The sequence below is a fragment of the Penicillium manginii genome, assembly GCF_028828005.1.
Source record: "Penicillium manginii strain IBT 31320 chromosome Unknown utg000009l:1.0-3297300.0:1.0-3298630.0, whole genome shotgun sequence".
Classification (NCBI taxonomy): domain Eukaryota; kingdom Fungi; phylum Ascomycota; class Eurotiomycetes; order Eurotiales; family Aspergillaceae; genus Penicillium; species Penicillium manginii.
In genome coordinates, this window is record NW_026643110.1 from 1,812,667 (window position 1) to 1,824,854 (window position 12,188).

The 12,188-nt window shown below is 50.4% G+C and overlaps 6 protein-coding genes across 6 annotated transcripts; 3 read left to right on the forward strand and 3 right to left on the reverse strand.

Annotated features, from left to right (window-relative positions):
- Nucleotides 1–257: 257 nt before the first annotated feature.
- On the forward strand, nt 258–684 carry N7533_012428 (uncharacterized protein; the record flags this gene model as incomplete). The annotated part of the gene is made up of 3 exons (XM_057109078.1): nt 258–350; nt 429–488; nt 556–684. 3 exons carry the CDS (start codon nt 258–260, stop codon nt 682–684), a joined length of 282 nt encoding a protein of 93 aa, XP_056954179.1.
- Nucleotides 685–1,157: 473 nt separating this feature from the next.
- Nucleotides 1,158–2,393, forward strand: N7533_012429 (RNA 3'-terminal phosphate cyclase-like protein; the record flags this gene model as incomplete). Its single annotated transcript, XM_057109079.1, has 1 exon — nt 1,158–2,393. The coding sequence occupies one exon, from the start codon at nt 1,158–1,160 to the stop codon at nt 2,391–2,393; it is 1,236 nt and encodes a 411-aa protein (XP_056954180.1).
- Nucleotides 2,394–3,867: 1,474 nt separating this feature from the next.
- N7533_012430 (AAA family ATPase) lies at nt 3,868–4,347 on the forward strand (the record flags this gene model as incomplete). The annotated part of the gene is made up of 1 exon (XM_057109080.1): nt 3,868–4,347. One exon carries the CDS (start codon nt 3,868–3,870, stop codon nt 4,345–4,347), a length of 480 nt encoding a protein of 159 aa, XP_056954181.1.
- A 1,581-nt stretch (nt 4,348–5,928) lies between these two features.
- On the reverse strand, nt 5,929–7,158 carry N7533_012431 (tellurite-resistance/dicarboxylate transporter family protein; the record flags this gene model as incomplete). The annotated part of the gene is made up of 1 exon (XM_057109081.1): nt 5,929–7,158. One exon carries the CDS (start codon nt 7,156–7,158, stop codon nt 5,929–5,931), a length of 1,230 nt encoding a protein of 409 aa, XP_056954182.1.
- A 339-nt stretch (nt 7,159–7,497) lies between these two features.
- On the reverse strand, nt 7,498–7,750 carry N7533_012432 (uncharacterized protein; the record flags this gene model as incomplete). Its single annotated transcript, XM_057109082.1, has 2 exons — nt 7,498–7,550; nt 7,612–7,750. The coding sequence occupies 2 exons, from the start codon at nt 7,748–7,750 to the stop codon at nt 7,498–7,500; spliced, it is 192 nt and encodes a 63-aa protein (XP_056954183.1).
- A 1,428-nt stretch (nt 7,751–9,178) lies between these two features.
- Nucleotides 9,179–11,224, reverse strand: N7533_012433 (uncharacterized protein; the record flags this gene model as incomplete). The annotated part of the gene is made up of 1 exon (XM_057109083.1): nt 9,179–11,224. One exon carries the CDS (start codon nt 11,222–11,224, stop codon nt 9,179–9,181), a length of 2,046 nt encoding a protein of 681 aa, XP_056954184.1.
- Nucleotides 11,225–12,188: the final 964 nt, after the last annotated feature.

Here is a 12,188-nt window from a genome sequence, read left to right on the forward strand (position 1 = left end):
CGAGGTTATTTACGAGCTCAGCCTCAAGAAACTGGAGTCATCATTAAAACTTGAATTCCTCGGGTCTTACACAAGATCCACGTCCAAGAAATAATACCAAGGACGTGAGTCCGAGGGCTGCTTTTGTCAGAGATGATAGGGTAATGATCGAAGGAGATCGAATTCCGGCGAATACAGACAAGCAATGGGTCAAATTGCACACCGAGACTGATTCAAAGGGCTCAGAAACACTTCGTCCAAGAAATTGGACCAGAGATATGATTCCTACTATTGTTGTTAACGACTATGATGCGATTCCTGCTACTGTTGTGAAAGACTACGGAAACTTCAACTCCCCAATACCGGTCCAGGTATAATTTCCAGCCTCCTGGCATAGTGAAGGTACGGTCCCGATCGTTACCAGAGGACGGAACTCTCTTCCCGCCAAGGATACTCCATACCCAGGTGTTCACTCGATTATTGCGCTTGGTTATCCTTTCGAAGAAGAAGTAAGTAATCTAAATCTAAATCGCCTCAGGGCACGAATCTATAAATGGGCTGCTGATTGATAGACAGGAAGATGGGAAGGAACTAATCTTTGAAGCTCTGTCCGATAAGTGTATCGACGAGCTGAGGCAAGTCAGCGACTTTTACGACAACAAAGAAGCCATCGAAATGGGGCTATATGAAGAGTTTGAGAAGTGAAAACAAGCCAACGAGTGGAGGAAACAAGCCGAGAAGGCGGGCTGGCTAGATAGAATCTCGGGCTGGTTCAACGAAAGCTAAAGAATCATACATGCTGTTTAGCAGAGTCGCTGCCAGGCGATCTTGACGCTCTGTGAATACAATGTGATGGTATAGTTTGCGGTTTCAAGCTTCGTCGTTCGTCCGCTGGCAACAGGATTTACGAGTCAGATGAGCCGGTGCTTAAAAGAAAAATTATAGATAGCACATCCCAAACATATAATTGAATTGATTTTTTAGATGGAAGTAATCAATCATCATCTATATGTGCCTTCTAGGGTATGGTGGGATCTGATGACGGAGATAAGCGATCGGACTTATCCCGATGCGTCGGACCGGAACAACCTACCCGCCGGATTTTTTTTCGAGCTCCGCCTTTCCTTCGCGGCGCAAAGTCGATCTCGAAATAAAGATAGAAATAGCCCACCACCAAAATGGCGACAACGCAACAGCCCCCACTGCGATTTACATCGCATCACAACCTGCTCAACCGTCTGGTTCTATCGACCCTCACTGGCCGAACCGTGCACATCTCCCAAATCCGCTCGTCCTCGCCCACGAACCCCGGTCTGGCACCGCATGAGATTTCTTTCCTGCGTCTCCTGGAAGCCGTCACCAATGGCACACAAATGGAAATTTCCTACACGGGTACAATCCTGGTGTATAAGCCCGGTCTGATCACTGGTAGCTCGACCGCCTCCGGTGCGAGTGGAACTGGTAACAGTGCCGCCGGTGGCTTCATTCGACAAGAACTTCCTTCCAACTGCACCCGCGGTCTGAGCTACTACCTGATTCCGCTCTGCCTGCTCGCGCCTTTCGCCAAGTCTCCGATGAAGGTGCTTTTCACCGGTCCCGGTGTCATCACTTCCTCCACCCCGACGGGTGATATGTCCGTCGACAGCGTTCGAACCGCCATCCTCCCGCTTTACAACCAATTCGGCATGTTCAACAATGTCGAGCTCCGCATTTTGCGCAGGTCTAACCCCGGTCCTAATGGACGGGGTGGTGGCGGTGAGGTTCAATTCGTCTTTGGTCATCAGGTCCGCTTGCCCAAGACTCTGCACTTGATGAACCCCGGCCGTATAAAGCGCATCCGCGGTGTCGCATACTCTGTCGGTGTGTCGGGATCCAATAACGCTCGCATGATCGAGGTTGCCCGTGGTATTCTCAACCCTCTGAGCCCGGATACTTATATCTTCTCCGACGTCGCGTCTGCGCCGCTGCTGCCGGCCCCGGATAAGAACAACCCCAACGCTAAGAGAAAGATCGGTCTCGGATTCGGCCTTTCATTGGTCGCCGAGTCTTCGACCGGTTGTCTCTTCTCGGCGGATGTCGCCTCTCCTCCCTCTGGAGGCGAGCCTCCCGAGGATATCGGAAAGAAGTGTGCTTACCAGCTCCTGGAAAACGTCTCCAAGGGCGGCTGTGTGGCTCCCGCAGCCGCAAGCACTATGCTGACCCTCATGACCATGGGCTCGGAGGATGTTGGCCGTCTGCAGATCGGCCGTGAGGTCATCGCCGACCCTAGTGTCATCCAACTTGCTCGCGATCTGTCCAAGTTTGGCACGCCCGGGTGGGGAATTCGGGACGCAGCGGGCGAGAATGAGAACGGCGATTTGATTGTCAGTGTGGTGGGCCGTGGAATTGGTAACATCGGCCGAAAGGTGGCATAGGTCTACCTCTACTCCTCTGCTTTCTGCTTCTGTGCTCTGGTCTCTAAAAGTTCTTGTTCTTCGAACCTACATATCATGATACCCGATGTCTCTCTCCGGGGTTTCCTTTTCTTCTGTGGAGGGAGCCTACTCTTTGCATGTATTGCATCGCATCTTTTTTTCTCTTTTGGCTGGTCAAAATGGGGCGTTCCGAGTGTATAGTAGTACTAGGCAAAAAAATGTTGATACGAATTCTTCCATGATCAATTGTTGAGTATTGGTGTGTTGATGTCTTGGGCAGTAGAGGGTCAGGCTGTCGGGCTAATGTGTCCTTGATTAATTAAGTTATCCATTCACAGTCCTCGCTGTGTTGCCAAATTCCTGGTCCTATAGTAGTAAAAGGCCTATATAGAAGCTCCGCGGTTTGCCCTAAGTGGCACCTGCCGTATCAAAATGACAAACGTCAATAATGTCAACAACATCAACACACGTGATGTTTGTTGATATTTATATACGGAAGGTACCATTTTCCATGGGATTCGGCCTCTAAAGGAAGGAGCTCATGAGAGGCCTCCAGTCCCCTTAAATACCAGCACTTCCCCCGATTTCTGTCCTCTTTTTCTTACCTTCTTCATCTCTCGCCTCCTGCTGCGGAGGCGAACTAATCCTCCCCAGTTGGCATTTTTTCATGTTTTCCATGAAGTTCCAGATCCGATGTACCGGTTCTGCCGTTATTTATATCATATATCTCACATCGACAGCCATTCGCGATATTCATGTTCATCCACCTTCATACAATTTCGAAAAATTTCGACTTTCCTGTACATGTTCCGTGATGTCCGCGAGTCTTGGCTGTTTGCTCATAGCTCGCATCCTTTTTTGGTGACTTTGTTTTCTAATCTCGGAACTTTTTATCGAACTCTGGCTTGAGATACTACCCTCCCACCTTCTTCATTTTTCTGCGCTTGCGCTGAGTTCAAGTTGGGGGAAATTCCCTCCCTCTTCTTCATTTTCTGCGGTTGCGTTTGGTTGAGATATATACCCTCCCGAACTTTGATCATTTTCTGCGATCGCGCTGGACTGTGAGATATTTAACCCTCCCTCCTTCTTCATTTTCCTGCAATCACCAGATCTGCGTTATTTGGAGGGATACACCCTCCCTCTTCTTCATTTCTCTGCGATCGCGCTGGACTGTGAGGTAAAAAGCCTCCTCAACTTCTTCATGTTTCTACGCTTGTCTCGAGTTATATTACAGAGATAACCGGTATTGCCTTTCACGTCGGAATCACGGAGATCCTATTCCATCTTCTAATCACCTGAAAGGCCAAGCTTAATGGGGGTAGAGTGTAGATAACGAGATCTGTATTGATAATGTATTAATATCGGACGTTTTATGATACCAGTATGAAATATATGGAACTTACGTGATCGCAAATCAGCACCCTTTCCCATTCAATCTCCCTCTGTCATGAAAAGAGGCTAGTGAAGAGTAATCATGCACAACGATAATGTCCATTACATCCTAGGGGCGCCTGGCTCTGGGAAAACGGCCATCGTGCCATATCTTCGCAGATACCTTCCCGGGTGGATTGTTATCGACTGGGATGAACTGATGGTTCCGGCAGAAAGACTGGCCGGACGTTCGATTCGCGACAATGAACCTCTTTGGAAACCCTACGAGGATCTTATAAAGTCAGTGTCGGACATGCTCGCCCCGAATCCTGTACTTTTACTCGGGGTCTGTACACCCGCTCAGCTGGCGAGCTGGCATATTCGCGAATGGATAGTTCTTGACTGTCATGACCGGGAGCGTGCTGCGCGCCTTCAGCGACGGGCTGAATCGAACGAAGAAACCCAGGAGGCTATCTGCGATGCTGCACAGTATCGTGCACTTGGCTTGAGGATAGTTGATGGAACAAACCTCACTCCTCAGGAAACAGCGCAGGCTATCGCTAGCAATATTCACGTGCAATAGCAATCTCATTTCCACAAACACCTTGAATCGAACAGCATTGCTGGCGGGAATTAGGGAGGCTGGTGTCATGGAAAAGTCAGTTTTGGTTTATCTCCGCAGCAACCAGCGGGGTTTGCTGGATATGATTTTCGACCAAATGGTCGTCACAAGTGGTGGGTGACGCTGGGATCTGGAGGTTTAACATGGCGATTACGCGGGCGGGGCTCGACGGTGTCTATGTACGTGCGCTTCTACGGCTGGGATCGAGGCGATTTTGAGGCTCTAGTTGGATTGAAATCTTGGTGAACTTGGCTTATTTTCGAGGCTGTTGGGACGCCTGACTTCTGGACAGCAGAGGAGCTGGTTTAAATTTCGGAACTTTGGCAGTACACGAGCGTATATATGACTCCGCAAAATACGCGTTCTGCTCAGTACGATTCAAATTGAATACATACAAATCTCAAGTTACACTGCTAACTTATCTGGAGGATGGTATCATTCGGAAAAGTACCTCATATATTTCTGAAATAGAAGGCAATTGCGGTCGGCTGTGTACCCTCCCCTCTTCTTCAGATCCTTTTCTCTGATCTATCATGGCAAGATTCCTCACCATGTTCGCTCGATATCTCAAGATTTTGGACTTCTCAACACAGACACTCTCGAGGCTTCTTCCCCATTCCTATCTGGCAGTAGTTTTCTAGTTTCCCAGTCTACCTTCGATTTCCCGGGCTTCCAATTTCCCCGCGCGAAATCGAGATTTACTCAAAAAATTTATCAAGATTTGTCAGGATTTATTACTAGTTCCCTCTCCAGATCTTCAGCTTGGCTGGCCTTAGAAGTTGCATACTCGGAAAGCGACCTTGGGAATCTTGTGACTCTTACTCTTTCTCGGATATTTTCAAACATATTTTTACTTGTATGAATGTTTCACATATCACTATTTTGCGGCACAATAATTCTCTTCAAAGACATTTCCCTGACGACAAGCTTCCACCTCAACGTGGTGTCAGGGTCTAGTAATCCCGCTAGCTTCAGCTGGCGGGATGAAGCCAAGAGAAGCTTCCTTCGTAGTCGTAATCGATCGCTCCTTGATCCTTTCCATAGCGAGATTGAAACAGGTCATTTTACTTGAGACTGGGTGAAGTAAATTCCACAACTCTCCATCGTAGTACGACTCGGACCGGACTTGAATAGTAGAAAACTTGAATGGAACATGGATGTGTTCTAGAAGCTAGAATGGTTTTGATTCTATGTCTATCTTTCTATCGGATATGCAAGCCTCGGATATGCAAGTCAGTGTCCGAGAAACTGAAAATAATAGCAAGGGTTTGAAACGCTCGAACGCCGGTCATGTGTGTATGTCCCATGCAGTCTTGAAGCAAAAACGAATGTGCAACGCCATGATGAAAAGACGAAAGGCTGGACAAGAATGAAATGAAAAGAAAGAAGCAATGTGCAGAGTGAAAGCTCAAGCGAGCAAGAAAAGAAAAGAACCAAAGGTCCAAAAATGTGCAACGAAGCGTCAAAAGCAAAGAAGAAAATCGACCCGAAAACAATCATAACCGAGTATAATCCATGGATCCATCAACTTGAACAGGACAATCACTCCGAAACATCCTCATCCTTGCCAGGATACATAATATCGCCCCTAAAAACCGCCCGAACATGACTCACAAAAACAAAAACCCACATAAGAACAATACAAATCGACATCGCAGACCCAAAGCCCTGGATCCCCTTACTAGCAAACGAGTTCCCCAACGTGATAGTCGCAATAGTGAAGCCCGTATTGGGAAAAACCATCGCCCACCAAGAAAGATGGAACGCAGTCGGCGGCGCCCTGACAACGGCAATAAGCGCAATGGCAAAGAACCACAGACTCAACGCCCAAAGAAACGAGCCCGCGGCCAGAGCGAGGATTTCCAGCGTTCGCCCGTCCTCGGCTGTGTCCATGCTGCCCATGACGCTGAATTCGGTGGGGAGGCCGCGTGCCATGCCGACGAGGGCGAGGGCTGTGAAGGCGGGTGGGCCGACGCAGATGAACATTCCTGGTCTGTGTTCGCGGTGGGGCAGGCCTGATTCCATTAGGCGGCCGATGTAGTGGGCGTACATCATGAAGCTGAGGCAGAAGCCCAGGCCTTGGAAGGTCATGCCGGCTGTGACGATTGGGATGGCGGCGCGGGCGGGTTGACGGTCTGCGATTACGGAGGCGATTGTTCCGCTTAGCATTATTGGGAAGGCGGGGAGGACCCAGGAGGGCATCATTGTTTGGAGGCGGTATGTGTGGGATGTGAAGAGGAAGCTGTATTGGAGAGTGGCGACGGCGAAGGTGCAGACGCAGTAGAGCCAGAAGAGGACTTCTAGGGTTGTTGAGAAGGAGGGTGCTGGATCGTTGCCGAAGTATTTTTCCAGTCCGGTGATGAGTGTTGCGATTGAGAGCCAGAATGTTGGGAAGAAGAGGCCCTCGCGGTCGTGTTTGAGAGATTGCATGAAGCCGCCGTGGATGAGGAAGCGGGCTGCCATTAGGGTGCAAACCAGGGCGAAGAGGATGAGGTTGAAGAGGTAGATTGCTATTCCTATTTCGTCGAGGCCTTTGAAGCGGTTGGGTTGGACGGCTATGAGGAGGGCTAGGCCGCCTGTGCTCATTGTTAGGGTGTACCATGCCCAGGTGAAATGGCGGAGACGCTGGCGGAAGCTCAGGTGGATGTGCTTGTTGAAGTCGGAGGACTTTTCTTCTGAGCCATTGAGGATTGGTGTGTCGGAGTGGTTGGAGTGGGAGGAGTGTGGTGGGAGCTCGTAGGCCTCGACACCGAGAAGACCTGGTTGAGACATCGTGATGATGTTATTGTGGAAGTGTGATCCAATTCAATTGGATATACTGGGGAGGAGATGCAGAGACAGTGTAGAAGTATATGAAATGAAAGATCTGGATCTGGATCTGGACTAGGATGTAGAGAATGTCCTTTATAGATCTGGGATGTAAACAAGCAAAAAAGAAATAATGCAATAGTATAATGCAATAGTAGAGAACTGGAGAAAGGAGATAGATGCAATGAAGATATAGATGCAATTGAATAATCTCCCGAGGAAAGGCGAGTCAACTCGAGGTTTATGAACCTCCGCCGCAACAGCAACACATGGCCAGGTAACCACCACTGATTCATTCTTTCATCAATCCTCTTCGAGGATCCACGGCCAAGAAAAAACCAAGACCTCCGCGCTACCTGGGATTGAAATGATGAGAGCAAGGAAGGGCTCTCCTGAAAAGCATCGTGGCAAACGGACCTACCAGCGTCAACACAGTTATCAGGACCCATCGAAGCCGCGACGGAACCAAGAAATCGCCAGTAGATCGGCCCAGTCCGTCGGGCTCGGCGGGAGTCACTATTAGCGTATCCCGCGTCTGTTGCTGCATCTGAGGCATCGTCAGGGGGGGAGGATGAGGCGCAGGGGAGTCGTGATTGACACCCGACGATCCACTCAAGTCTGGGCAAGGGTTAATAGCGCCCGATGGCATACTCTGTACTCCGTCTGAGCCCGGGATAAACTCAAGAAACATCGATGCCTATGCCGGGAAAGCGTTCATCACTGCCAGATCACCGCCAAGAGGTAGGAGGGTCTGTACTGCAGAATGGAGTCAGAGGCTCGAGAACCCTGTGTAAAAGCGGTGGCTCTGTACGAGGCTGTGAGTCCTTGGAGGTCAGAAATGATGAGATCCTTGAAGAGAGGCGAAGGTAAATGTATCGAAACATCCGATTGGAGATGCATTGAATGAATCCTGGTCTGCTGGTCAGTCGTCAGATTGAGAAGGTTACCCAGATGATGTATGGAAGCCCGTTACTCGGGCCGATAATTTCATAATTCAGGATAAATCATGTCTATGACCGAGACCGTTTCACCCGGACTTCAGAACAGTGATTGATTGGACTGAAATGTTGAACCTGTGCAACGTGCGTACATCGTCGCCACGCCAAGAACAATGATCGACGACGCATTCTTGATGGGATGGACCGCTGCCAAGCTTTTGTGGCAGTGAAAGACGACGGAAAAAAGGGGTGAAAAGTGTAAAGACTTCAAGGCAACGATGGTTAGAGGAGAGTTGAAGCAGAAGTGGGGACGGCAGTTTCGATAGATCTCATTTACTGCCCAGTGCCAACCCCTGAGACTCCGCCCTTATCATTGCATTTTTCACAGCCTCCTGCACTATTGAGTGTATGTCGTATGCGCCAAGAGACCTGGCTGGATTTTGGTCGATCGCATGGCGCTTTCATGCTGATTTTTGAGAGATGCGAATTGGGTGTTTGACCTGCCAAGATGCCCAGCTTGCTGGTTGCGCACTCGGTGGATCTGTTGATCTGCGTCTCGCTTGACCTGCTGTATTCCCTTGCACTGCATTGTTCTATCTATAGTGATAAGGTACTGGGGCTGTCACCTTTCTTTTGGTTCTAAGCCCCGGAAAATCTTGTTGACTACGGAGTAGGGAGTACGGAATATGCGGAGTATAGTTATGGAGTACTCCGTATCCCATACTAACTCCTCCCACTAGTTATGGAGGACGTATACGGAGTACAGTTTAAACTGATCATTCATCTTCAGGAGAACTTGAACTAAACAAACTCAAGCCCACCGCCAAGACCCCAAAATCAATGTCCAAATATGCGCCTCAATTTGACAAATAATCATTCCCAGTTCTAAGCGGGTCTCTCGGCACTGTCGCAATGCAGAAAACTAAAAACATATCACAGGCAAAGAAAAAAGAGAACAAACATCTCAATGAAACAAGTTATGCAAAATCCACCCTAGGGCTTCCAAGAAACCCCTCCCCTCCCCCAATCACACCCCACCACTCAACTCACATCATGCGATAGACAAGATCAGAGGCCAGCTCCGGCGTCATATCCAGCAACGACCGCAGACTCTTCGGCGCACCCTCATCACCCCGCTCCACTCGCACATCAACCGGTCGCAACGAAGGCGTGGCCACCTCACTATCACCGGGTGAATGATATCGCGCCAGTACCTTGACCTTGCAGGCCGCATAATGCACGACCAATCGCCGCAGCTCGTTCTCCCGAAGCTGCGTCGCCGAGGTCGGTGATATCGGCTCGAGACGAGTCGTCTTGGTATAAGTGTACCGGATCAAGTCCAGCACCACCGGCGCCTGCCGCGCAGCCAAGCCGCCGAGAACTGCGCGATCCGGGTACGGCTGATACTGCTGGTACTGGCACTGGTACGGATCCATCACGTCTGCGTCTGCAAAGGTGAGGTGCACCAGGTCGCGGTGCAGTTTCCGCAGGCAAAGCTGCGCTAGAGCGGGGATTAGGTAGCGCGTGGCGAAGACGTAGACTTTCGCGTGGAAGGTTAGGTATGGGAGGTCGGTGGGGTTGTAATTGTCATTGCTGTTTACGTTCACGTTCACATTCACGTTCAGGGTGACTTGGTGCTCGTCGTTGTATCGCAATGTTGCGAATTCGTCCCATAGACTCATGCCTGGTGTCCGAGGTGTTGCGTCTGGCTGCTTGGCAAAGGACATGTCGATCACTGGCTTTGGCGGATCAATTGGCTCGTTGGTAGCGGGTTGGGTTTGATCTTCTTCTCTGAGCGAGGCCCAGCCCTCGTTGGCTTGTTGCTCATCGCCATTGGAGGCCTCCCATTCTTCCTGTGGGGGTGTTGCGGATTGTGTTGCAGTCTCGGGCACCGGTTCTAGATCTTGTTCAGCAGGAGGCTTGTGCTCTGCATGCTCTGGTTCTGCAGGAGAGGCTTCTGCAGGAGAAGTTTCTGCAGTTTCCTCCGATGATGATGTAATTTCGGTTGGCTGTTCGGCAACAGGTTCGGGTTCGATGGGCTCGACGGGGTTGACGGGCTCCGCGGGCTCCTCTGTTGCTTTGTCGAGTGACAACTCATGCATATCCACTGGATTTGTCGGAGGTGTGGTGGGTGGTGTCAGGTTTGCGGGAACATCTTCTTGCGCTGGGGGTTGGCTCTTCTTCTTCTTTTTGTCCTTCTTCTTTCCTTTCTTTCCCTTTGCTTCACCGTTATCCTCTGGCGTGTTGTCCTCCGTAGGCCAGGATGTCAAGTCGTCGGTCTCCTTCGCAGGCTCAGATTCTGCCTGCTCATCCGCTTCTGGGAGAGGAGACAAGCCAGCCTCGGCCTCATCCTGCTGAGTCTTGTCGAGTTGATCGTCCTTATTTTCCGTGGGTTCCTCCACAGATTCCACGGGCGTCTTGTCTTCCTCCACTACCCCAGTCTCAGCTTCGCCTTCGGCTCCAGCTCCAGTTTCTACTTCGGCTTCAGCTTCAGGAGGAGCCTCTGCGGTAACCTCGGCAGCAGAGCCATCTGCAATCACTGACTCTGGCTCTGGTTGAGGTTGAGGTTGAGGTTGAGGTTGAGGTGCGACTTCAGTCTCGGCCCTTGGCTGACTATTATTAACAAACTCAGGCGGTGGCGACGGGGCAGGCGGCGGTACAGCGGACGACATTGAGCTGGAGCGATACGTGCCTCTCCACGAGTTGACGGGACTATGCACGCTCTCAGCGACGCTGACGCGGTGCTCTCTCGGCACCGGCGCCTGCGGTACCTTGTAGTCCCCCGTATAAGCATATTCGCAGAAAGCGACAAAGGTCTCAACATCCTCTTCCTCCAGGACGGCTATCCGGTGTCTAGATTCCCTGGTATGCCCATTGTTCATGAGATTATGCAGTGGTTTCGAGACATGTTGGGCTAGCGCCGATTGGATCGTTAGCTTCGTGTGTCGTGGGCCGACTAGAAAGGTAAATGAAGGCGAGTGGATGATGCTGTAGTTGGGGAGACGATTGGTCGGGTCAGCGCTGTTCGTTTCTGGGGTGGAGGTGGGTTGAGGGATTCTCAGCACACACCTACTATAGTCGGGAGGGTCCATGGGATGAATTTGAAGTTGAGTATGGGTCCGAGTCTTCAAGTTTATTTGGCTTGTCCTCTAGGCACGTTGACGTCGAGCAGTTCAGTTCACTGGCAGTTCGGTCTTCGCTTTTGCTTCGGCCTTAGATTTTCAAGTGAGATATTCAAAATACCCCTGTTGAATCAAGCTCCGTGCTGTCTATGGAATCTCCCCCGTTGCTTAAATATATTCATGGCCTTGGGCCAAGTCACACGGGGTACCAAGTTTACCCTCGGGCACAGCAAGCGACCCAGATAGCACGACTAGTCTGCTACGTGTGCATCGCTGATGGGTGTGGGTAAGGGCAAAGCTATCGACGCCAACGCCTCGTGCAGACCGACTCGGACCCTCCGAGGAATATCAAAGAGGGATTCTGTCATCCTCGCGAGGTCAGGCGAGTGTTGCTATTCACAAATGAAGCCCCGGGGAAGCGCGCGACGCGGAACGTTCATGGCATCTGTTTCCATCGCCCTGCATGCTGCTGCATTCAAAAGTGCCGAGTGGAAACTTCGTGGTCGGGGGCCATTCGATCGACTGAGATGCTGAGCTGGTGCGAGACTGGAGAGGGTTCATGCCCAATCCCTAGCCTGCTGAAGACCCAATGAGTGGGCCTTGTTGACCGTAGCGTGGAGATTTGTGGATTGCTTCACTTTTTTGGGCCCTTTTTCTGCTTTCTTTGAGTCTTTGCCTTGCCTTGCGGAAGCGTGGCGGGTGATGTTGTTTTGGTCGAGTTGGCCATGCTCTCATTTTAGGTGGGTGGAAAAGGGTGGCAGGTGGAGAAGTTGAGTTGAACTTGGTAGAAGTAGATGGGCATGGGCATGTACTAGGTCATGTGGAATATTGCCCAAATATTTGAACTTGCTCATTTTCTTCGAATCATAAAATTACTTTCCGATAAATCGAGTATAAAGGTACAACAGCTAGCATACATACATATGCCCGTCCC